This window comes from Onychomys torridus, chromosome 9, assembly GCF_903995425.1.
Source record: "Onychomys torridus chromosome 9, mOncTor1.1, whole genome shotgun sequence".
NCBI lineage: Eukaryota > Metazoa > Chordata > Mammalia > Rodentia > Cricetidae > Onychomys > Onychomys torridus.
The window spans coordinates 30997382-31023499 of NC_050451.1; the positions used below are offsets into that span (position 1 = coordinate 30997382).

Genomic DNA, 26118 nt, shown 5'->3' on the forward strand with positions numbered 1-26118 from the left:
ATCAGTGGCATTATGGTGCCCTGGTGTAGCATCCAAGGGGACCTCAGAGGTAGGCAGTATCCGGCCCTGCTTTGGATTTATTTCCTTATCTGTCAGATGCACACACTACACTATTTGGTCTTTGGAGACCTTCCATCTTAACATTCTGAGACTCTCTGGTGACAGTGTTCTCTTGGAGGTTAGACAGAACACATGTAGTGTCAGCCAGGTTTTGTGCTGAAGGCACTTCTCAGATAGGAGAAGGAAGAGCTGGTCATGTTCTAAACACACTTCCAAGCACATCCTTATTCTCTGAAGGGTTGACTATATTGCTTTGTCTGTCCAAGTAGTGTTTTTCACAGGCAGCTTGGCTTTTGTCTGTATCCCATGCCAGCTTTCTGCTTGTGGGTCACGGGATAGCGAGGGATTGAGGGCACGCGTGAGATGTAAGCAAAGCAGGAGTGAATATTATTTGATTAGCTGGAGCATCACCTGCAAGGTCCCTGAGATCTGAGACTGGAACTCTACAGGTAAGGCTGGGAGGGCAGGGTGAGAGGGACACTTTAGGGCTCGTGTTGTGGGGCTGACCTACAGGGAAGTTCAGCGGGTGCAGAGGATGCTGTTCCCCAGGGTTCACCTTTCTGGCTGTGTTGGGGGACTCTAGGTCATGCGGTTAGCCGGTGGAAGAGCTGGTTATACTCTTAGATTGTGTGTCTGTGTGGTGTTGTGTAGGTTGAGCTGTCTGCATACTGCTCGCCCATCTGCCTGCAGCCCTGTTAGAAAACTCTTGCAGTATCTGAGATGGAGTGCTGGGCAGCCATGTTTTCAAAGGGTCCAAGTGTCTGTCTCAAAGTGTATCCCCTCCCTTCCCCTCCCCCCTCCTTTCCTTTCCCTTCTCTTTCCCTTCCTAGCCTTCCTTTCCAATGCTCCTTCCCTCTCTCTTCCTCATCCCTCCTTTCTTTTTTCCATGATTTTTTTGTTGGAGACAGGGTTTTGTGTAGCCTACCTTGAACTTGCTATGTAGCTGAGGATGTCTATGATCCTCCAGTTCTCTTGCTTCCACCTCTGAGAGATGGGATTATAGGTGTGTGCCATCACACTCTAGGTTTATGTAGTCCTGGGAACCGAGCTCAGGGTTTTATGCATGTTAGGCAAACACTACCAACACTCCACTACATCCCCAGCCATGACTACATTTTCTTCTGCATCCCCAGTGACTCAAGGTACCATGTACAGAAGCAGAGGTGCTGGTGCCTGTAATTAACCCCACTTGACCCCTCTGGGCAGAATACTGCCCATGTTCCCACCTGGCAGGTGAATTGCTAGATGGTGTAACTCAATACCATTTTACTAATTGTCTGGTGTGGTCACAGGGCACCCTGGTTACTACCCATCCACCAGGGTCACAGTTCCTGACTGGGCCAACTGGTTCCACTAATGCTCTGGGCACTCATGGGAAACAAATGGCCTTTGTGGTAGGTGGAGGGTGTTCCAGCTTGACCATGTGATTGTACTCAGGGCAACCAGTTTAGAACAGGTACCCAGAACAGACCCCATTTTTCTCCATGTTATTGGTGCAGATTCTCAGGGATTGTTGACCCCTTTCTGTTGTTATCAAAGACAGTGTTCCGTTTGTGTCTAGAGACTTCATTGGTTTCCATACTTGCCCATGTCTAGGGGTGCCAGGGTCACCTGGGGATTGTGGATCTTCCTAGTCAGATGTTTACTCTGTCCCCTTAAGTGTAAGGACCTGAGGCTTTTGGGAATTCCAGTATGTCTATTTTTTGGCAACTTTTTTCTCCTTTCTTTCTTTCTCCCTCCCTTCCTCCCTCCCTCCCTTCCTTCCTTCTTAATTAATTCCCCCCAAGACAGTGTTTTTCCGTGTAGTTTTGGTGCCTTTTCTGGATCTCACTCTGTAGACCAGGCTGGCCTTGAACTCACAGAGATCCACCTGGCTCTGCCTCGTGAGTGCTGGGATTAAAGGCATGCGCCACCACAGTCTGGCTCTTTTCTCCTTTCTTGAAGGGGTCTCTTCACCCCCACCCCCAAAAGCAGTAACATTACTCAATATGAAAGCCCACACTTTTAAGATGAACTTGGTTCAGGATAACACATGAAACTTGAGAAGAAGGTGTCCTTGTTAACAAATTGGGATGGTTCTTAGAGATGTCCTCACTTTAGAATCCATTTTCTCCAAGTATAGTGGTGGCAGGAAGTAGATTTGAACATGTGTATCTGTATCTTGAGACTCTTTTAGGAGGAGAAACCAGGAAAGGGTCTTAGGATAAAAAAGTAATTGGTTTTAAATGGTTCTAGAAGAATTGGTGTCATTTATGAACCTGTCTATAAGCTCTGGTGAAGATTTATTTATTTATGTGTTTTTGTTTTTTGTTTTTTCAAGACAGGGTTTCTCGGTGTAGCTTTGCACCTTTCCTGGAACTCACTTGGTAGCCCAGGCTGGCCTTGAACTCACAAAGATCTGCCTGGCTCTGCCTCCCGAGTGCTGGGATTAAAGGCGTGCACCACCACCACCACCACCACCACCACCACCACCACCACCACCACCACGCCTGAATTTTTTTTTTTTTTGGTGAAAATTTAATAATTCTTTCTCCTGCCTGTCTCTGTCCCTGTGTCTCTGTCTGTCTGTCTGTCTGTCTGTCTCTCTCTCTCTCTCTCTCTCTCTCTCTCGTGTGTGTGTGTGTGTGTGTGTGTGTGTGTGTGTGTGTGTGTACATGTAGAGGCCAGAGGTCAACATTACATATCTGCCCCAATTGCTCTCTGCCTTGTTTTTGGAGATAGGGTCTCTCGCTGAACCCAGAGCTCACGATTTGGCTAGACCACCAGTTCATGAGCAGGCCCCAGGGATCCATCTGTCTTCCCAATCACTGGGATTACAGGGGCCTGCTGTTGTGGCTTTTTATTTTTATATGGGTGATGGGGAGCAAATGAGGGTCCTCATGCTGTGTGGCAGCCGCTTTCCTGACTGAGCTCTCTTTAGCCCTACTGCTAATACTCTTTATTCAGTTCTGTTCACCCGAGACTTTTGCCAGCCTCTGTCACTGTCTTTTTTTTTGCATCCCCCACCCTCCCCAGCTCTTTCTGTAACACATTGCAGGTCATTAGGAGGGAGGATGTGCTAACATGGGTGGTGGTGGGAGGGGCTGTGGGAGGAGGAGAAGAGCAGCTGGGTGACCCCTATATTTGCCTCCCCCTCAACCCCTTGCAGTTCACTCAGCTCTTCCTGCATGCACTCCTTGCCTGCTCTGTGCTGGCATCCTGCAAGCCCCGCCCACTGGCCTGCCTCATCTTTAATGTAGCCACCATGTACAAAAAGCTGTCAGAAGATGAGAGAGCAAGCTGTGTTCTCAGAATGTTTGCCCCCAAGGAAACGGCGTGTTTGCACAAAAATCCTATCTGACAGTTTCCATTTAAGCCAAGGAGCCTGGAGCCCCGCAGGCCCTAGGAAATATGAAAATTGGCACTTTGTGGGGCTGCTGCCGGTGTCTCGCTGTTGGAGCCCTGTCTGCCATGAGAGATCTGAATTTTTCAGATGAAGATGGCTGGCGGGCCCTGAGTGGCTGCTGCAGCTTCAGGCACAGCCACTCTTGTCACTGTGGGACCTGTTTGTCTGCCCCTCAAGGTCTCTGCTTTGTTTTTCTGAAATGTGATGAAGTGGAACTTGCTCTTCAAGATCGATAATTTCTGGCAGTAGCCTAGGCAGGCCTACTGGCCTCAGCACCCAGACTTCTGCCTCCTTTATCTCATTTTGGCTGATGTGAGATTGGCAGTGACAACTTGGGTTTCTTTCCCTTATTCTTAGTAGTCTTCCCAGATGCATGCCTTCGAATCACCTAATTTCTTTGCACAGAAGCCGAAGACTCAAAAGCGTATTAACTATGTTGGTTTACTTTTCCTAAGCAGTGACTTCCCCCTTTTGATTACCAAAGCAATATAGCACCAATTAAAAGAGGAAAAGAAGAGAGAGTTTAGAACTGTACACAGTAAAAAGCTTGTCACCCTATGATGTGGATCCTGGGGGCTACACTGGGGTAGGGTGGGGTGAATGGCTTCAGCGTATGAGTATCCAGCAGGAACAGCCTGGTAGCCTCATGGGTGAGTGACAGATAAGATTATTGTGGGGCTTATAAAACAGAGGCAGCTTGGAGTTTTTATAGGTTTAGGGCTCAGAGATGGTGTGTCTGATGGGCCTTGGTTTTGTAGAATGATCCTGAATTATCTGTTAACCTCTGAGAGCCTCAGGGTTCTTAGCCATAGAATGAGGCTAGGGGCAATACCTCTCTCGCCAGCATGCTGCAAGCTTGAGGAGGCTGTTTCTAGTTGACTGTGTTTCATGGCAGGCATAGAAAATGGTGTTTGTACTGGGGTGGGCTACACACAACCTGGCATACCTGGGCACTGGGTGGGTGGTAGTCCTAGACCTATCCTGCCCTCAGATGGTCAACAGGCTCAAGCTATAGGATTGCTTTGTGTCTTTGGGGACTAGCACACTGTGGTCTCATTTGCTGTCCTTTGTGGTGGTAGATTTTAGGTTGTGGTTGTGGTTTTAGGTTTTTTTAAATGCAAAATAGGGAAATATTTTCTCTTATTGCACAAGATCAACCCTCTTTCCCTGGGGCCCTGTGAAACGATAACCCACATCCTCTTAGCATTTGAAATACTTTCTGCTCTCCTTCCCCTTTCCCTACGGTTGTTTCTGGGCACTCTGAAGACATTGTGGGGCCAGATTTTGCCTGAGATGGATGGGGGAGCTCTGCCTTCTGTGCTGGGGAAGAGCAGCTGGCCTGTCTGCTGGCCTCTGGAGGATGAGATTGGCCATGCTCTTGGGCTAAACGTCCGTGTGAGCATTGAGTACTGCTATCACTGAGGTGAAGCTGGAATGTGATGGCAGCTTCGCTTTAGGTTTTAGGGAGGGGGCTGTTCAGGATTTGTAGTCCTGCTTTGGTGGGGCTGGAGGATGACCTCTATAGCTGTCCCTGCTCCAATGGGTGGATGGGTGGTGTGGTAGACCATGCTTAGCTGGAAGCTGGAAGCTCCTTGTTCCTACTGTGCACGGGGCAGAGGAGAGAGCCAAGGAGAGCTAAGTGGATTTCTGTAGGGCTAGACGTGCCATTGTGCCCTGCAGTTTTGGGAACCGACTCTTTCTTCTGAAGGCTGCTGGTTGAGAATTCACACCAGGTGCTAGGGAGTTGGGAGTGGCGATGATTTCACATGGTGTTACCTTATCTGAGAGGATGTCTGGGATCAGAAGATTGTGCTTTAGTCAGGGCTTTACCAAATGAATCAATGTGAAGAGACAGGCACCATTTTATTTTTCATGGAGGGCTCTTTCTCAGTCCTGGTCATTTAAGAGGTCTGGGGAGGGCTGGAGAGATGGCTCAGAGGGTAAGAGCACTTGGTGCTCAATCATGAGGACCAGAGTTGGCCTCCTAGCACCCACCCTGGTGTCTCACAAATGCCTCTAACTCCAGTTTTACAGAAGTCTGTGCCCTCTTCTGTCCCTCTTGGGCACCTGCACACACATGTGCACATACACTCACACTGACTCAGACATGCACACACCCATAAATAAAACAGAACTTAAAAGAAAAAGTTTGGAGAACAGATTGGATATTGGATTCTGGAGTTTAATTCCAATTAGCAATTAATTATAATAAGCCTGCCAAGCACTCTGTACCATAAAATAGCTTCTGGAGTTGGGCCAGCACATAGAAACCCGGGGGCAATACTCAGTTCTCTGCCTTGCCCATGGCAGAAATCACTAACCAGCCCTGGGCTCCTTTCCAGGTGTGACCTGGCAGTTCTTTTCCGATGCCCCTTTGGTCTCTAGGTTAATACAAACCCTTCCTCTCCCTGGTGGGAAAGTCAAGGCCAATCAATCACCTACATAACTGCCTCTCTGGGAGAGCATCTCTGACTTTCACATGACCTGCTCAAAGTGCCTTTTGCAGGTGTGTGTGTGTGTGTGTGTGTGTGTGTGTGTGTGTGTGTGTGTATGCCAGAGGACAACCTTCCATGGTGCCTTCTAGAACACTTCACTCTCATCTTCTTTCTGTAAGTCCCTCCTCTTCTTCCTCTTTCTTTTAAAATATTTCATTCATTCATTCATTCATTCATTCATTCATTCATCTATTTATTTATTGGTTTTTCGAGACAAGGTTTCTCTGTATAACTTTGTGCCTGTCCTGGATCTCACTCTGTAGACCAGGCTGGCCTGAACTCACAGAGATTCGCCTGCCTCCGCCTCCTGAGTGCTGGGATTAAAGGCGTGCGCCACCACTGCCCGGCCTTCTCCTCCTCCTTCCTTTTCCCCTTCCTCTTCCTCCTCCTCCTTCCTCTTCTTGTCTGATATAGCTCAGGCTGGCCCCAAACCTTGACTTTCCTGAGTACTAGAGTTACAGGCATGAGCCACCTATCCAGTGTATGTGGTGCTGGGGATCAAACCAAGAAGCCTTGTACTTACCAGACAAGCACTGGTCTAGCTCAATTACACCCTTGGCTGCTTTTTATTTTCCTTGTGTGTCCATTTATGAGAGGAGGCAGTTTATTTTGTATTTTGAATACATATAGAAAGGAAAAGAGGGTGCTAGAAGAATAATAAAGAAAAGCATGCACACTTTCTGGAGGTTTCTTATCTTACTCAGAGGAAACATCCTCTTGTGGCCTGTAAGGTCACCTGAACCAGCCCTCCTGCCACCTCATTGCACTGCAGCTCACCCTATCCAAACTGCACAGGCCTCTGGCCCCAGGGCCTTTGCACTGCCTCCCTCTGGTTGAGACAGTCCTATTGCAGCACTTCTACACTTCTGGGTCTTTGCTCAGGCATGAGCTCCTTGGAGAGGCCTCCTGTATATTTCTATTTCATCCCCTCACTGATCATGTGAGCTCTAGGGGGCAGATTTGTATCTGTCTTGTTCTCTGTTGTACTCCCAGAACCTCCCAGTATTCTCTATGTTAGGATGCTAGTGTGTGCACGTGCCAGCCATAACACAGGTGTGGAGGTCAGAGGGCAACTGGGGAGGTGGCTGTCTCTACCATGTGGGTCAAGCTTGGTGGCATTTGCCTTCGCCTTCTAAGCCACCTTAGCGACCTTCTCTGAGCATTGGTGTGGGTACCATTTCCTAGTACAGACATGCCCACCGAGGGGGGCGGGCACCTTGTACATACAGCGCACCAATCCCTCTCCCTTGCTTTGGTTGTCTGATGCCCACATTCAGGTGGCAATGAGGACTGAATGAGAAGGTAGGGTTTGTTCAGCACGCAGCAGGGGAACATGCAGCAGGAGGTCTGTAAGGGAGGGCGGAGCTGGGTTAGAACTGGCCTGGCTAGCCGAATGGTGGAAAGGGGGAAAAGGCTTTCTGCCTTACCATCCCTGTTGCTGTAATAAAACACACTGACAAAAGTAACACCAGGAAGAAAGGGTTTATTTAGTTCATAGCCTGAGGTTACAGTGCGTCACAGAGGAGATGTCACAGCAGCAGGAGTTTGAAGCAACTGGTCACATTCTGCCTGTAGTGAAGAAGCAGTAATGAGTGTTGTGCTTAGCTCAGTTTCCTCCTCTTTTCATTGTTAAATACATATCTTGATCATCTGTACCCCCAACTCTCTCCTTTGTGTACAGTTCATGATCCCAACATAGGGAATGGTACTAACACTAGTGGGTGAATGGTCTCACCTCAATTAATGCCATCCAGATAATCCCCGACAGGCATGCCCAGAGTGATAATTGAGAGTAGCCATCATGCCTTCCTAGCTTACACAAACAGGCTTTATTTTAGACATGGAGAGAAGGGTGTAATCGGTGGTACACAGGTTCTTCATAAAAAGGGTTTTCTACCAGGGCAAGGAAGAAACACAGAATATGGGAACAGCTGACTTGGGGTCACAAAATGGGACACACAATGGACTGATCTCCAGTCATCTGACATCCTGAGATGATGGAAAACAGTGGAGTCTCTAGGACAGGAAGGCCAGAGTTCCAGGGAGGTGTCCTCTTCTCTTGGTGGACATGAGAACCGAGCCCAGCTTGGGTACAGGGGCTGGCCAAGGTAGAGGCCTTCTGATCTCTTCAACCTCTCTGTGTGGCTCCCAGGGCTCTTAGGGAGTGTATTTCAAGATAGGTTTGACCATTGGTAATGCCAAATGGAGCCTGGAAGAACTTGGCTGTCACTCCCCACACCATCCACATTGAGCATGGTACAGGACAGGGTCTTCTAGTAGCTGGCCCTGGTCAGGTTGGCTGCAGACATCATTAACGAACATTCTTGATTTTTTACACTTTTGTAAGGAGCTCCTAACACCTGTTCTGTCCTGCTCCTGCCCACCCCTAGGACGTACGTAACTGTGGCCCAGCCTTCCCTTGTCAAGCCCCAAGACCCTACCTTGTACCTCTGGCATCTTTTGGGTGCAAATATACCACCTTTCCTAGTAAAGAGTGACAGCAAGAAGTCAGGCTTGTTTTCATGATTGAAGGCAGCGTTAAGGGTTGTCCCTACCTGGTTCTGGTTGACAGTACCAGGCCCCTTCCACCCTTTTGCTCACCTTCTGCAAGGGAGCTCAGCCTATCTGAAAGGAGTTAGTGTTCCTAGGTACTGGCTGGTGGTGTCCCCAGAGCCTTCTGCTGGTGGAGATGAGGCTATCTGACCTGACCTTTCGTCCCAGTAAAACTAGCACCGAACGCCCCACCCCCACCAGGCCAGCAGGTAGCAAACAAGAAGGTGTGTATTCCCATCAATTCTGGCTTTGCATGCTTCGTTTCCTCTCTGGTTTCATGTTATGGGTTCCAGATTGGAGAGCATGTGCAAAGACAAAATTGATCTCTGAGTTTCCTGGGCTCCCATCTCCCAGATTCAGTATCTACAGGACAGATCTTCAGGTAAACAGTGTTCATATTGCTCCCCTGATGCCATTTTTCACCTCAGAGGTGCATGCTTCCATTGTCTGGGCAGTGGACACCTTGCCACTTTTGCAAGTAGATTAGTAGTCCTTATGCTGACCTCAAAGGGGAGAGATGAGCACCATTACTGTGCTGTTTTGCCAAGCTGAAGACACCTGTCCTCAAACTTTGCAAAGTACACTATAGTGTTACCTCCGAGTGTAGGGTTTGGGGAACTGATGACAAATCCTGATGTACAAGCCCAGTTGTTTTGGCTGGATTGTGTGCTCCGAGGATGAATCGGGCATGGTCTGAATCTGTGCACTGAAGCAGTTAGCATCTTTTCATCCTCAGATGGACCCCTAAGGTGCATGAGATAGGTAGGACTTCTTGACTGACATGCCTTAGTCTGTGTGTGATACACCCCACGGCCATCCATGGTCACCACCCTTCTAGTTCCTCGAGATGCCTATTTTGTCAGCCTCCATTGTTGGGTCTCAGTGTGTCCAGCGGGAACAGGGGCTGCCTTCTATGCAGTTCTTCAAGAGGTTTTTCTAGTCCAGCACCACAGGGGATGAGCAGTAAAGAGTGACTCTCACTACCCACCTTTTCCCCATCTCCATAGTCAGGAAGAGATGGCTCACCAGTGAGGGCTGTTGATGTTCTACAGTCTTCTCTAGGATATCCTGCCACCTAGGGTAGCACACGTGGATTGTGTCCTTTTTGCCCTTAATAGCTCTCCCTTAAACACATTGAGTAATTGAGACAGGCTTGGTTTCCTTCTCTGTAAAACAAACCTAATGATGACCTCAGGGTCATTACGGGTGTTAACTGAAGCTACACCTGCACTGTGAGCCAACACATGCACACAGTCCTGGCACTTACTAGGCTAAGGACCCATTAGCTGCTGTCATTGACTATTAGAGAGTGCCACACAGTCTGCAGTTTCTTTATGGACTATGATTTCATCACTGTCACAGCCGTCCATTTAGGTAACACAGGAGTGGAGACGGGCAGGGAAGGAAGGGCATGCTGCAGGCTGGCTCTCCAGAATCTAATCTCAGCAGCTTATGCTTGGGGCCATGTCAGGTGTTGTTCCAGACACTCTTTGTGGAGTAAGTCGGTTGATCCTCACAGGACCTCTGCGAGGGAAGCATTCCCATCATCCCCATGTTACCGTAAGCGTATGGACACACAGAGAGCCCGAGGGTGAAGTAAGGGTGGATTTTGGAAATAAGCCCAGGGGAGCCGGTACTTTCCACTGTACTCTGGTCCCTACCAGCTCTCTTGGCCTACAGGTTCTGATGAGAGAGACTCTCTTGACCCTCCTAGCAGGTGTGCAGCCTCTGGAGCACCTGAGCCTGTTTCCGCTCACCTGACCCAGTGTTCTGGGACTGATTGGACATGTGGGTTGTAGTACTTCAGGTGTGAGCTGTAGGAGGCCAGCAGGGTGGGGCAGGCACCTGCTGCTGGTCCCTGCAGTCTTGGGGCTTTAGAGCAGCCAGAGAATAGCAAGCCCCCCATTCCCTGGTGGTTGAGTGGTAGGGCCTAGCCTGCCTGTGGCCATGCTGTCTCAGGGTGCCTGGTGGCCAGGGACCTCCGCATACTAGTCCAGCTGTTTGGAGTTTCCATAGTGGAAGCGTGAGTCACCCAGCCCTTTACAATTTCAGGTGACTGGGTGGGGGAGGGTTGGTTGAAGGGACACCCTGGCACTTGGAGGCTGCCGAAAGAAGGGGCCTGGGAGTTTGGGGCATTCCCTTATCAGCACAGTTCTGGAAGTTCTTTTGAAGTTTGTCTTGGTGACCCAGTAACCGAGTCACACTGTAAACAGAAATAGCAGGCCTGAGCTCTTCTGAAGGACATAGATAATGCTTATGGAGGTCAGTCCCAGAATGTCACTGGGTCGGCTGTCTTCTGTGGAAGACAGTTCTTCTGTGGAAGCTTCCATCTGTAGCCCTGTTCCTGTCTCTTTCAGCCTTGCTTCCTGTCCTTGGCCCCTGCACCACTGGTCTGTGGTCACATGTCCTCGGGCTTCTTAAGTAATGCAGTATCAACCCTTTAACCAGATCCCCAAGCAGTTCCTCAGATGGTAGAGAACCCACATAGATGACTCTCCAGCTCACACATCCACCTGAAGCTTGTCTTCTGTGGGGATGTTTCCACACATGCTATTTGGGTTTCTTCAGTTTGCTTAGGGTCTCACAGGCATGCCCTCAGGTAGCACCTATGAGGAGAGTTGGGCTGCTTCTATAGTGTCCAGTGGCCTGGGCTTCTGGGTAGAATGCATTCCTTCTCTACAGAAGCTTTTTAGGATGCCTTAGGGTTCAGGTAGTTTCAATAGTCCCTTCTGGGCATTGGGGAAATTGCCACATTCTTACGGCTACTGCAGATAGAGGGGCTAGATAGGACATCTAAGTATGCTGGGTTGAGGTGGGACTCTTGCTGGCCTTCAGGTTTGATTGTGAAACCCCAGAGGGAGATGACGCCAGACAATTGCCCCTCTGGAAGTTATCAGCTTTGAAAGGACACTGTAGTTTGTGGTTGTGTGGGTGGGTGTGGGTGGCTGGGTTGGGGGAGGGGAGCTAACTCCCCTGCCTTCTGCTGGACCTTAAAGACAATAGTTATGAAGACAAAACACTGTTCAGACAGTGTCATCTTTGGGTCCTTTTCCCCAGTGACATCTCTGAGAACATTGTTAAAACTGGACCCTGTTCAGTCTTAATCAGTTACTTCCCGCACCCACCAGCCTCGCCAGGGCAAGAAGCCCTGCCAGCTGCCTGTGAGCAGGGGCCAGGATGATGCCCAGAGATGCATATAAAGATGTCACTCTGCCCCAGGCAGGCTGCATAGCCCGGTCAGGACTTTGGGGGCAGGGAAGAGGAACAGAACGTATTGGTTGCAAAGATGTGAAGTGTACTCCTCCAGATAGGGAGGACGGGAGGCGGGGAGGAAGAAGGGTATCTGCCAAGCTTAATTAACATTGGAAATTTGCCGTGGGGAGGAGGCAATGTATGTGTGTGGGGGGGCAGGGGGTGCTTTCCTGGAAGATGGGACGCTGGGGATGCCAGGAAGAGAAAGAAGCAATCATTTTCTTCTGACAGTGGTGTCTACGGAGCGCAGGCTGAAGTGCCAAGCTGGATTGAGTTGAGCACAGACTTATGGGGGTGTGACCAGAGCATTTATTTGTGCTGGCTTTCCCAAGTAGGTATCTTTTCAAAACAATCCACCATAAAGTGGCTGGCCAGCTTTCCATATGGTCCCCATAGAGAAAACCAGACAAAATCTAAAAAGGTGGTTCCTGAGTTTAGAACTGAAGTATGGTTGTTAGAGTCTATGGATGGCCTGGTTGTGGCTGACTCCAAGGGTACCATACAGTAAAGACGAGGACTTAAACATTTGCATATAAGTAACATACAGACTGAGCAAGTTATGTTTGTGCAATGTACACACACAAACACACATACGTAACAACAAAGTAAAGAAAAAGAGACCACCGGGTGGTGGTGGCGGCGCACGCTTTTAGTCCCAGCACTCAGGAGGCAGAGCCAGGCAGATCTCTGAGTTGAACGCCTGCCTGGTATACAAAGCAAGATCCAGGACAGTCACCAAAACTACACAAAGAAACCCTGTCTTCAGAAAACCAAAAAAAGAAAAAGAGGCCTTGAATTTGAAAGAGAGCAAGGTGTAGGAGGGTAAATGGGAGGGTTTGATGGGAGGAGAGGAGAGAGAAATGATGTAATTCTATTATAATCTCAAAATAGAAAAATTACTGAAAAAAGCAATGAGAATGTGAGAGGTAATGGGCGTCACCTGCAGTTGTTGATGACCAATGTGTCATCTACGTGTGTGTGTTGAACCATCACATTGTACACTATAAATAAGTGTAATTAATATTCTAACTAAAAAATAAAAATTTAAGAAACTAAAAAATTGCAATGTATCTTTTTTTTATGCAAAAGTGCATAGATGTGAACTGCACAGCAAAACCCTATTGTAGAGCTGGGAGTGCAGCTCAGTCGTCCAGTGTGCATAAAACTCTGGATTCAGTCCCCAGCACTGCGTGAACAGAGAGTGCTCGTGCACGTGGGAGACAGAGGTAGGAGGGTCAGGAGTTCAAGGTCAGCTTCAGTTACATAGTTCTAGGCTGGGGGTTACTAAAGTAGATGGGACTTGAAATATGGGAGCATGAACATGGCTTCTTCCTTTTTTATCTGGATCTTAGAATTTCAGAGATGGGTGGACTGCTTTTGGTTCTAGTGTCCTGCAAATAATGTACGAATGGCCCTGTGACTGTCATGTGACTATCATGTCAGGAGAGTGTTGGGTCGCCCCCCCCCCCTCTCTGTAGACAGCATCATCAACTACTGTGTCGATGCCAGAGGACGCATTTCAGTCTAGTAGTGTCCTTTTGGAAGACTAGACACCTACCCATACCTTCCTATTTAACACCTAGACTCCCCGATGCCTAGACAATTCATTGATGAGGTCATTGCTGGCCACTGGCCTCATCTTGCCACCCCTAGTGCATGTGGTCCTGTTTTCCTCTCTCTTGAGCTCTTTGTCTGATAGGCAGGCCAGCTTATTCCCTGTTAGGCCTTTATATTCGATGCCTCTGCTCTTCCTACGTGGACCTCATCCCCTCTGCAGTCTCCTGTCGTCTCCTTTGCTCCTCTGGGGTTCTTCATTATGCCATGAAGCTACCTGCTGTCCCTCCTCATTTCCCTCCCTGTTTCTCTCCTCCCTCCCCTGCATCTCTCTCTACTTTTTTCCTTCCATGATAAAGGAGGACCTAGGAAAAGAGGTGTAAAAGGGAAGAGAGCCCTCCGAATCTGGCCTCTTCTGCCGCTGGGTAATTCTTTGTAGCTTTTAGTGAGAGCCCTAAGGCTTGTTCAAAGCCCATACAGCAAAACCCTACCTGTGCTCACTCACCTGGGTCCAGGAATAAAACATTCCTCTTCATACCCGTTTTAGGTAACCTGCCACCCCTGCCTGGCATGCTCTTCTGCACCCCCTCCCTGCCAGTGTGGTCTCTCAGTGGCATCGGTTTGCCTTGCCCTTTAATTTTGTATCAGTTGTGGCCCTAGAGAGCAATATACACACTTGTTTTTCAGTCCTTAGTGTGACATGTCACTGATGCAAGGGGACAGGGACAGGACCTAATGTGGGACCGAACATCTTCCTCACGCAGGCTGGAACCAGGATCCAGCAGGCCCGGTGCTTTGCTCAGTATGCCAAGTGCTGCCTACCAGATGTCTCAGTCCATAGGTTGTTCCTGAGGTTGGCAGGTTGCACATGGCATTGGGAAATATTTGAAACCAAACTCTAACGGTGGTGTGTATGCAGTAAATTAATGACATTAGGAGCTGACTCACTCTCAGTGCTCCTGTCTTCACTCATGGTGTGTGTGTGTGTGTGTGTGTGTGTGTGTGTGTGTGTGTGTGTGTGTGTGTGTATGTGGGGGGTGGGGGGAGGGAGTGGGGTTGGCCACTAAACAGAAAGTGCTACTCACTGTTTTGGTGACATTGTAATTGCTCATAAGTTTCTGAGTAGCTTGATTTTTTTTTAATTACTAAAAATCTTATTACATTTATTCAGTGTGTGTGGGGAGGGCAATTTCTTTCCTTTCATGACTCAGGTCATGAGGGTTAGTGGCAAGCATTTTCTCCTTTTGAGCCATCTTCATGGCCATGTTTTTACTAATTTATTATTATGATTATTGTTGTTGTTGTTGTTGTTGTTGTTGGTGGTGGTGGTGGTGGTGGTGGTGTGTGTGTGTGTGTGTGTGTGTGTGTGTACATGTCCATGTGAGTACAGGTGTGCATCCATGTGTGGAGGTCAGAGGATACCTTTCAGGAGTCAGTTCTCTCCTTCTACCATGGATTCTGGGGATTGAAACTCAGATGGTCACGTGGGACAGAAGGCTGCTGGCAAACTGGACTTCCTGTACCCATTGGCCAGACTCTAGAGCAGGAGGGTGTAAGTGTGGAAAAGAAAGGTGGTCAGGGTGAGCCACGTCCAGATACTACTGCCCACCATCTCCCTGTGAGCTGGACTCCAGCCCTGTGCAGTGGAACGATGGAACAGAGCTTGGGCTGTGGACTAGTGGCCCTTCTGGGTTAGTAACGTATCGGTCTCCCTTTTTCTGTCCCCAGGCTCCACCTACAGTGTCCTGTCCATCATGCCCTCAGACTCAGAGAGCAGCAGCTCCCTCAGCAGTGTGGGTAAGTTCTCCCTTTGGGGAACAGTGGGTGGACTGTGGCGGAGGTCTTAAACAGCGACGGCCTGGGAGGAGTTTTCATGGCATGGGCCTCGGTTCTCCCATCCGATTTAGGTGAGGTCCTCTTGTTGATGCCATTCTCATCTACCTGCCTTTGCTGTTAGAGAGGTGGGTGTGGGAAGCGTGTTTGTCCGCTTCATCACTTGTGGAGTACTCACTCAGTGAGTCTGGCCAGACTTCTCATGCTTGTCCTCTGCACCAGGGGTGGTGTGTTGTCCTGGGAAAGTAGCCAGTCCATGCTGAAATGGATGTTTCCCTGAGCCTAGGAGAATGAGACCAGCCCTGTCTCAGCTCTCTGGACGTGTGCTGGCAGGAAGGCTGTGTGACTTTCCAGCCTCCCCAAGCTTCTGTCTGTGACCTTTGCCCTGTGTTGTATCCCTTCTGGACTTGAAAGCTCACAGAGATCATTCGGTCTAGTCATTGTGCGTTCCTGCTACAGAGAGATGGGAAAGTTGACATCCACTGAAGTAGAGTAGTGTGACTTAGTCTCCCAAACCAGCTAGTGCTGCCATCCCAATTGGTCAGTTCACTTTCTGAACTCTTCATACCAGGTATGAAGTAGTGTGTAGGACAGGTGGTGGTCCCTTGGCAGCTGAATCTCAGGGTAGGAGACTGAAAAAACCTCTTAGAGCATGGGAGGTCAGTTTGATCAGAGGCAGGCAGGTGCCAAGAACAGGCTCCGTGTGTGTTCCTGGGTCACCCTAGTAAAGTCTCACAGCCTGGGACTTCAACCATGGAAATGTGTCTCACAGTTCTGGGGGGCAGGAGTACAAGATCAGAGAGTTGGCAAGGCCATGTGCTCTCAAGGGTCTGGGACGGCAGTTCTCCTGTTAGTTCTCTTTGTGAATTGCCCCGTCACCCTCCACCCCTCCTCTCTCTGTCTCTCTGTCTCTTTCTCTGTGTGTATATGAGTACTAAGGACACTGATCACACCAGGTCCTTGTTCCACTGTGGCCTCATCTGTAAAACACTGTGTTTCTAAACTAAATAAGGTTCACATTCTCCTTTTCCTGGATCAGGACTTCAGCCTCTGAAAAGAACACATTATCTCCTAGCTCTCATGGCGTCCATAGCTCAGAAAGGACTCACCATACAGTCTTACATCACAGTTTGACTGACTGTGGGTCTGGCTGTTCAGCAGTGGGGCTGTCAGGATAAATAGGAGGGTGAGATGATGCTTCTGCTTGCTGGGTTCTGCTGCCTTTCTCACCTCTGGTGGTTACTGCAAACACTTTTCCAAGGAGCATGTATGGTCTCCCAAGGGCTCCAGAGAGCTCTGCTTATGTTGGCATTTTTGAGCATGAGCAGGAAGATGGGATTTGTATTTTTCTGGGGAGGTCTCTATGTAGCACGGGCTAGCTACAAATTCTTGGTCTGTCTGCTTCTGCTTCCTGAGTACAGGGGTTACGGGTGCCATGCCTAGCTCCCTTGTGGTGAGGGTGAGCAGTGTCCCCAGATACTTCCTGAGAGTCACGAGCAGGCTGAAAGCAAATCTTTGATGTCTGTCCCCTTGCAAGCTCAGCCTGTACTGGCTGTGCCCAGTTCTTTCACGCAAGAGCTGGTTGTGTTCCTGTGGTCGGTCCTCTCAAGCTCACAGGAACCAAGATTTGCTTTTCTTTCTCTTCTGTTCCACACCCACTCCCTTAACCAGTAAGGAAATGTGTGACCTCATATATTAGGCACGGCTGTGATCAGGCTGGGTACATGAGCATGGGGCTGTACCCACTCAGGCATATGGTGAGCTGCCTACAACAGCAGTTTAGCTGTCATAGCCAGACGGACAGCACCCAGGGCTGTGAGGGCAAGTATGGAGTTACTACCAAGTGGCTATTCACATTTAAATGCCTTAAAATGAACTGAAGTTTAGTTCTTCAATATGCAATTGATTCTGTAGCTCCTCCCACCCGGGGGGGGGGCAGGGGTTTCCATCTGGGATGTCACAGGTGACAATCCAGATGAAGACAGCTAGTCCCTGTAATGTCTCTGTATGTCCCTGTAATGTCTCTGTATGATCAAAGGTACCTTCCCCCAAAGGCCCTGGGGCAAGGAGGATCTCATTGAGGGCAACAGAGTCACTGGTCTGTCCCTATACCTGTGGCACAAGCCTGGACCCTATGCCAGCATGCTTGGGCACTCATCTGGGTGCAGATTCCTGAGCATATGGCCATCAGAAACTAGGTTAGGGCTCACCACCTGCAGTTAGACAGCCCACCATGTTTGGGTGAGCAGGGCTTACCACTTGCAGTTAGACAGCCTACCATGCTTGGTTGGGAAGTGGAATGTCTGTGATGGACTACATTTAGTCCATTGAGGAGACCAGACAGGTCTTCCTCATAACTGGACAGTTCCTGCTGGCCCAGTGCTGTTCAATGAGAGGCAGAGAATGTCATAGGTACTGCAGGGTGGGGGTGCCTGTAAGGACAGATGGATACTCATTTTTATTTGTCTATCTTTGTGAACCTTAGGGAAGGTAAGAACAAGGTCCTTAGAGTAGCAAGATCATGTCTGCGTTCCTGCTTCATCTCCTCAAGATGAAACAGTAGAGAAGAGCAAGTTGTATTCAACAGAGGAGGCCTTGGTAGGTTAAGATTGGAGACAGGGGCTTTCGATTTGTTTATGAGACAGCATTGTCCTTGGTTGCTTTCTGCCGCTGTGAGAAACACCATGACCAAAAGCAACCCGGGAGGAAAGGGTTTATTGGGGTCACACTTCCAGGTGAACCTTCCCTCACTGAGGGAAGTCAGGCAGGAACTGAGGCTGCATAGTGGCTTGCTCACCTTTGCCCCTAGCCAGCTTTTTTGTGCAGTCCAGAACCACCTGCCTTAGGGGTAGTTCTGTCCACAGTGGGCTGCCCCCCCCCCCCAACATCAATCAATAATCGATTTCCACAGACATGGCTTAGGCCAATCTGATCAAGATAGGTCTTCAGTTGAGGCTCCCTCTTCCCAGGCAATTCCACTTTGTGTCAAGTTGACATAAAAACTAACCAGTCCAAGTGTCTCATGTAGCCCAGGCTGGCTGTGAACTCGCTGTAGAGACAAAACAACCTTGAACATCATACTTGCCTCCACTTTGTTAGTGCTGGGGCTCACAGGTGTACACCACCACATCCAGTTTATGCTAGTGCTAGGGACTAAATGCAGGGCTCCATGTGTGCTAGGCAAGTACTCTCTCAACTGTGCTACATACTAAGCCTTTTTTTTTTTTTTTTGGACAGAATCTCCCAATGTTCCAGACTGGCTTCTCACTTGCCAGTCATCCTGCCTCAACTTCCTAAATCCAGGATTGGGCTACCACACTCTGTCTGGGAGTATTTTTATATTTTTATCTAGATGCCTGAGGGCTGACTCATTGTATCAGCTTCTGTTGTCAACAGCCTGGTAGCTACAGTGTCCTTCCACTGGGGCCTCTTGGGGAGTAATTTTCATTAGCTTGGCACATGGCTGCTCTGAGGGCCCCCTTCCTCATTGTACCAGCGCTGAGGATTTTCCCGGGTGCAATGAGGGCTTCTGTTCCTCCTTCCCGTCCATCCTGACCTAACTCTGCAGTGGTCTTTTATTTCTCATCTTGAGTAAGTAGGGAGGCTTAAGGAGGGGAGGAGACACTCCTCCTCAGTGTTTGGGAAACCTTCAGTTCCCTGCAGATGGAGGTAGTGGGAGGTTTCTCAGGAATCAGAAAGATGGGCTTGTGGGAAGGAGAGGTGCTGAAGGATTTCCTTGTGTTTCAGGGAAGGTTCCTGGAAAGGGTCACTTGGCTTCTGTTGAGGGAGGATCCAAGTCAGCAGGGAAGCAAGGCCTATTCCCTTTGATCTCAGCAGTTTCCTCCCTGGATGGCCTTTATTATTATTATTATTATTACTTTCTTCTCTTTGAGACAGGCCTTCCCACAGCTCAGGCTGGCCATGAGTTCATTATAGGATGATCTAGCAATTGTGATCCTTCTCCCTCTTCCACTGTAACACTGGGGTAACAGGTCTGCGCTGCAACACTGGTTTCTGCAGTGCTGGGATCGAACCCCGGGCCTTGTGCATGCCAGGCAAGTTCTCTTCCAGTCACGCTACATTCCCAACCCCTGGACAGTCTTTTGCATCCTGGGGAAGCCCTTGACATTCTGGCATTTATGATGTTACCTGGTCTGTGGCAGCACCTTCTCCTCTTGCGGGAAGTGGCTATAGGGGTCTCTTGGGAGCATGTTTGCAAGGCCAGGCATGGCACTTCACAGAGAGAATGGAGATCACAACAGCCATATGATGGCGCTGGCTACTTCCAATCCACTGCTCATACTCACAGCCCCATCATATGGCTGTTGTGTTCATAGTCCTGAGCCTGGTCTGGTGCTCCTTGCTACTGGGGCATGCATATTCTTGTTGGAAAATAATCTAGTCATTGTAGGTTTGGGGGACTCTGTGTGACCATTGAATTATAGGGCTGCATCATCATCAGTACATTCTCCAACCCTGGGAAGCACGTAAAAAATATGAAAAAAAAATCAATAAAAATTTGCGTATTTATGCATGTATGCGTTGGGGGGGCATGTGTATAGAAGCCAGAGGATAACCTTTGGTGTGATTCCTTATACCTCATTTGAAGCAGGGTCTCATTGACTTGGAGCTTGCCAGTTAGTCTAGACCATTTGGCCAGCTAGTCCCAGGAATCCTCCTGTCTCAGCCTCCTCAACACTGGTGTTACCAGCAGATGCAACTGTGCTTAGCAGTTTTACATAGCTTATGGAAATTCAAACTCAGGTCCTCGTGTTTGTTAAGAAGGGAGTGTACTGGCTGAGTTACCTTCCCAGTCCCTGAAACTGTTTTCACTTGAGTAGTGACAGAGAGGATTTTCCACACCCCTTGGTTTGTTTTAGAACTTCCTGGCTTATCACAACTTGGAGTTTGTCTTGAGAGCTCTGTTAGGAATTGTTGTAGAGCTAAGTCAGAGAGGCTGCTGCTTGCTGGGGTCTCAGGCCTGGTTGGCCTCGCCTCGTTATGCTCCCTGTGTGCTTCTGTGTTAGCTGTGGGTGACGGGGAAGATGGTGGGGTGAGAGTGGAGTGTAGAGATGAGAGAAGTCCAGTCCCATTGGGAAGTGTAGCGGTTGACGTGGCCTGGCTCTCAGGTCAGAGCCGAGTCTGAGGCGAGGGGTGGGAACTCATATATTGCTGTCTGGTTTTGTGGGTGTCAGTTGCTTATGGGTAATGGCAGTATAACCCTGGTGGGCAGTTGGGGGACTACTGAGATGAGGATGGAGGCAGGGTACAGAATTGAACACCTTGGCTGCATACCCTAGATGTCAGCGCCCACTGTTGTGTCTGGGTGGCCAGCTGGCTCAGGTCCTCTCACCTGGACCCTGAGACCAGATGTCGGTTCGTTCACAAAGATGGATGCCTTAGGAGCCCTGAACTGGAGCTGAAGGCCTGGGGGATTCCATGATAGCCACTGGCCTTTAGTTCATGTTGGAAGGTCAAAGAAGCTGGGTTCTGATATCAGCTAAAGGATGATAGTACCAGCAAGAAGCAAAAGCAGGCCACAACAAATCTGCCCCCCCACCCCACCCCTGGGCCTCTTTATATCTGAGCTAGAGTCCACTGGGGTGGGGCAGGTCTTCTCTGCCCAGCTAATCCTTCCTGGAAATGCTCTTCTACACCCATCTAGAGGCATGTCTCTTAGTTTATTCCAGATCCAGTCAAGATGATTATGAACTTGATTTTAAGAGTATTAGATTCAGGGGTTGGGGTACCTCGATGTGGGATGCTGCCAAGGGCTGGAGCAATAGCTTGAGGCTCCCACCTCATACCATGACAAATTCAGTTCCCTCCAACTCTGAGGGATTCCTCATCCTCCCTGGGGCCCCTGGAAGGTACTTTTTATTTAATTGACATTTGGTTTGTATGAACCATCAGACAACAAGGATCAGAAGAGGTTGGGAGGGGCCTCACAGACAGAAGGTGAATGTCATGCTCTTTGCTTGCCTGGGTCCACTGGGGAGACAGGTGCCATGCCCCAGGGATGAGTCAGCCTCTCTGATGACATCTATGATGAGATGAAATGGATGCTGGGAGCTCCCCTGACCCCACCCCAGATCTCCGAGGGTTAGGTGAGGTGTTGGATGGATATACTGACGGTGAACTACAGAAGGACCATGGTTTAATTCTTAGGAATTATTTTGTCTTTGGATTTTTGGAGATCTGTTTGGAGCTGATCAGAGGCAGTAGTGTCTGTTGCCCTTCCTGAAATAGTAAGGGATTTTTATGCTTTTGGTCCTGGGGACAGGGGATGGGGGCATGGTGTGGATTAAACATGATGCCACAGGATTTACCTGCATCCCATAGGCTGTTAACTGTCAGCATCCTCCAAGCTTGCTTGTCTGGGCTGCCTTGGGCAGGTCCAAAGGCAGTGGATCTGCAGTAGTGACTGAGTTGCTTATCTAGCCATGGTGAGAGAGGAGAGGGACATGGCTTGTGGGTCCCAGCCTTGGGGCAGCTACCCTGCGCCTTGGAGTATTCACTTTGCTCCAAGCTCACCCTTTTTCTCAGGCCTCTGCTTGGGGCCCAGGGCAGTCTGCCCCGCCTCTTTTGTTATGTGCTGTGTCCAGGACTGGGTGATAGTGAGTATGTCCAGATGTCCAGGGTAGGCAAGGATTAGTGCCCTAGACAATTCTAGCCTGGGGATGTGAAATCCAGACTGGGGAGAGAATGGGTATGCTCAGGGTCCTTGACCAAGACCTGATGGTCTAGTCCCTGTTGTCAGTTTCATTGGTGGAAGAGACTGAGATAGGACCTACTTTGTAGGAGTGGGTGTTCCTGCAGCAGCTGGTGGGGCCTGGTACCATTTGGTGTCTTGCAGTGGGTGATGGGAAGGCCTAGGGCTCATCTCTGCTTCATGAATAGCTGAACAGCTATAATGTGATGTCAGAATAGTGCTGGCACCTTGGGAATGCGCCTGAGTGCATGTTCTCTTGTGCTTACCTGCCCACAGGAACTACTGGGAAGGCACCGTCCCCGCCACCCCTCCTCACTGAGCAGCAGGTCAATGACAAGGTAGAGAACCTCTCCATTCAGCTACGGCTGATGACCCGTGAGAGGAATGAGCTACGCAAGCGCCTGGCCTTCGCCACCCATGGAGCCACCTTTGACAAGAGGTACTCATTGTCCCAACTCCCCAGTGACTGTCCTGACTCCACTGGGTCACTTTGAGCCACTTCCCCTTCGCTCCATGGATTCTGGAGGCCTCACCTCCAAGATGTCCCTTGATCCAAACCTGGTGTCCTCAGGATGCTAGCCAATTGCAGAACCTTAAGCCAAGGTGGGAGCAGGGTTCTGCCTCTCTGTCTTCGTCTCTCTCTGTCTCTGTCTCTTTCTCTGTGTGTCTTATGCTTTCTCCAAGTGAAAATAAGAGCCTGTGACCTAAGTCACACCAATTAGGGGTTAAGGTGGGTATATGTGTGTTCCCATCATATATTTGAGGAAACCCCGAGAATCAGTAGCTTCTGTGATAGGCCAGCTGTGGTATGAGTCTGGGATAGAGGAGCGAGGCCAGCCCCCTTTGCATTGATAGCTCAGGGGTGACTGTGTGGTAGGTACTTCTGTCAGCGGTTGTGAGGACCTGGTTACTGGGTGCTTATTAGTGGGTTATGGAAGACCTGGGGCTCCTAACTGCTGCTGTCTGGTCCTGTGCCATCAGTATCCTCATTCTGCTACATCCCACTGCTGGGCCGTATTTGCTCGTGTATGTGCTATGTGCTCACGGGCGCACACACACACACACACACACACACACACACACACACACACACACACACACACACACAAAATCTCCCGAAAATCCCAACCTGCTGCATTGGTAGCTGGAGCTTTCTGTGGTTTGTAAACCCATTTGATAATCTTGCCACATAGGCATCTTCTCAAAGTACATTTTACCTGGCATCTTTTGTTTGGAAGAAAATTTTGGGAGGAGTTTTAGTATCTGTTCTCTTTGCAAAAAGCATTTGCTCCGCCCACTGTAAGGAACCATGCACCAGCATTCCCCAGAGAGCCTTTTGAAGTGCAGGATTCAGGGTTCCCTTCTTTCCCTCCAGATTTTGGGAGGTTTTCTGTGGCGGGACCTGAGGATTTGCCTGTCTCTTGTGATCCCAGTGCTGAGGCCTTGGAGCCCCACTTTAAACAGTACTTCTCCTGGCCTGTGTGCTCACCTTGGATTACATTGGAATCCCCTAGGAAGTTTATAAAGCCATCCTGATGTTGGGTCTCCTACTTGGAAATACTAATAATGTGCTCTGGGCATCCATGTAGTAATAGGCTCCCAGGATTGAGAATCCCTGTTCTGAAAGCAGGAAAATATTACCGTGGGCCCAGACCTATGGGATATTCTTAGAGTGCTCCCCCAGGCCCATTGAAGAAGCTCATGAAACCAGGGCTCCTTCCATTTGGGCACCTAACTCTGTTGTCTGAAGCCAGGATAGCAAGTTTAGTAAGCAACAGGAGACCACAGTACATAGGAGCCAGAACATGGCATCTACTGGGCTGGGATCATCTAGGACACAGCCTGAATTCATGTGATCCTTGAGGCCTGTGTTCATGGGGTTCTTTGCTCCTGGGGCCAGGCCCTACCACAGGCTGAATCCTGATTATGAGAGGCTAAAGATCCAGTGTGTGCGGGCCATGTCGGACCTGCAGAGTTTACAGAATCAGCACACCAACGCCTTGAAGAGGTGCGAGGAGGTGGCCAAGGAGACAGACTTCTATCAGTGAGTGCTGTGCTGGTAGGGGCCCCAGTACTTGTGGACTAGCCACTTTGTGCCCTTCTCAGTTTCTAGACAGAGAGTCCGGGGCTCTGGTTCTAGCAAGTGCCCTGCCTTCTGCCAGAGGATGTGTGCCTCCTGGACTCAGTTTTGCTAAGTATGAAAGAAACGGTTAGCCTTCCCAGTGTCCTTGTCAGCCTTAGGAGCTGGTAGATTGAAAAAAAAAAAATTTAAAACACAAGGCAGGGGTCAGGCAGCTCAAGCCCTCCAGATCTCTGGCACGGGGGCTCCCATGTTCTCATGGGAGGCAGACTGGGCATTCTCTCCTTGGGGCTTCTGACCTCCCTCAGAGTGTATTTGCCCTCTACCTGTCATGGTGCCCTAGGCCCCAGGACATATAGGCACAGGTTGGGGCTGTCTCATTTCCTTGGAGATATTTGTATCCCTTTTGGTGTTGGGGTTTTCAGAATTGGGGTTGAGTCTTTTTGGAGTTTACGTGTTCTTTGGGTTTGGCCTTCCTCTGAGTGCTGCTGGCCTGACTCCTGTGGCCCTTGTCTTAATCTCTTTGGGGACCTGGGGCTACTGGTTCCTGGAGATGGGTGTGGGGGAGGAATTGGTCAGAACTAAATGTGTCTGTGGGGTTTCAGCACCCTGCACAGCCGGCTCCTGAGTGACCAGACTCAGCTGAAGGATGACGTGGACATGCTGAGACGGGAGAACGGGAAGCTGCTGCGTGAGCGGAATCTTCTGCAGCAGTCCTGGGAGGACATGAAACGTCTCAGAGAGGAGGACCAGAAGGAGATAGGTGACCTCCGGGCCCAGCAGCAGCAGGTGAGACAACAGAGCTATGGGCAGCCCAAAGTCTGCCATCTCCCTGCCCATCTGTGCACCTACTGTCCTGCCATCCATTCGTACATCCACCCACCCAGCCATCCATCCAAATACTTTCCACCCAACTGTTCATTTGTATGACCATTAACAAACATTTCTGGGAAGTCTGTCTCTTTTGAGGAACCTGAATACTGGAGAACAAACTGCCTTAATCTGCTAGAAGCTGTCTCCTGTGAGGAAGACAGACTACTCACATAATCACACAGTTGCCTGTCACAAACATTTCAGGTGCTACCAAGCAGGGTGTGCTCTGAGGCATGCAAGTTGGGGTATAGCAGGGCACTGGGGCGTGTGGCTCATTTGGTCTGCAGGGATCATGTGGTATCACAGGTGGAAAGCAGGTTGCAAGGAGGAGAGCCCCATGCAAATGCCAGATGAGTGCTTCTCATTGTCCTCTTTTTGGATGGCATGCGGCCTTCTTCTTTCTTCCTGCATCCCAATGTGTTCTCTTCACTTTGCTCAGCTCTTGGTTCACAGTAACAAGCCTGAGTAGTAGCTTGTCAGCCCTGTTTTCTGGGAGTGGTGCTGGACAGTTCTCCCATCCTGGAGCTTCCAGTCGAGTTGACTGGATGACCGGAAATGTTGGAAGGGCTTTTGACAGACTGAGTGCACAGGGTGGGAGATCTGAGGCTTCAAGGGAAAAATTTCTCCCCATCACAGTTTTAGTCCCTAAGGGATAGATAGCAGAGTCTTGGGGTTCCTCTGAAAGAGCTGGTTTGCTTAGTCTAAACTCACCTGCTCATCTAGCATGACATCCTTATTACTTTCTGCTCACTCATGATTCTTAAAAGTAATTACGATGAAACTATTATAAATTGGTAGAATGTTTGCAAGTGTGCTAGAGTGAACCCCTGGCTCACACCCAAGATCGTATTTACCAGTATGATCGATGCCTCTCACCTCAAACACACCCATGTGTATTTCTTATAAGCAAGGATATTCTGCTCTATGTCAGCATCAGCTCATCATCACCATGAGACCCCACCCAGCTCTGCCAACAACAAGAATCCTTTCAAAGCACCTATTAATTGTACAGCGTGTTGATTTTCCTTTTGCCAGTTTTGTCCATGCAAATAACACACTCTGGTCATCTCCTGCACCCCTCACTCACCATTTCTTATCACCCATTCCTCCTGCCTCAGCCCTCTGGTCCTCTTAAGAATGGGTTTTCTTAGTTCAGAAGGAAGCACTACCTGGTTGCCTTCTTTGTCTGGTCTCCCTTAGTTCTCAAGGACTTTCATGACCTTTATCCTGTTGAAGGTTACAGTCCAGCTGTTTTATGGGATGCCCCTAGGCTCGGGTCTGTCTGATCTTCATGGTTTGATTGAGTCTACCCATCTTTGAT

General features: G+C 49.4%; 1 protein-coding gene across 3 annotated transcripts in view; it reads left to right on the plus strand.

The window, feature by feature from the left end:
• Dlg5 (discs large MAGUK scaffold protein 5) overlaps nt 1–26118 on the plus strand; it is a 113517-nt gene that overhangs the window by 29341 nt on the left and 58058 nt on the right. For 2 of the 3 annotated variants that reach the window (XM_036198779.1, XM_036198780.1), the window contains exons 2-5: nt 15028–15096; nt 22121–22283; nt 23745–23888; nt 24530–24713. In XM_036198779.1, coding sequence (XP_036054672.1) covers nt 15028–15096; nt 22121–22283; nt 23745–23888; nt 24530–24713 — 560 coding nt within the window. The remainder of the gene's footprint in view (nt 1–15027; nt 15097–22120; nt 22284–23744; nt 23889–24529; nt 24714–26118) is intronic. The other variant, XM_036198781.1, reaches the window with a different exon arrangement.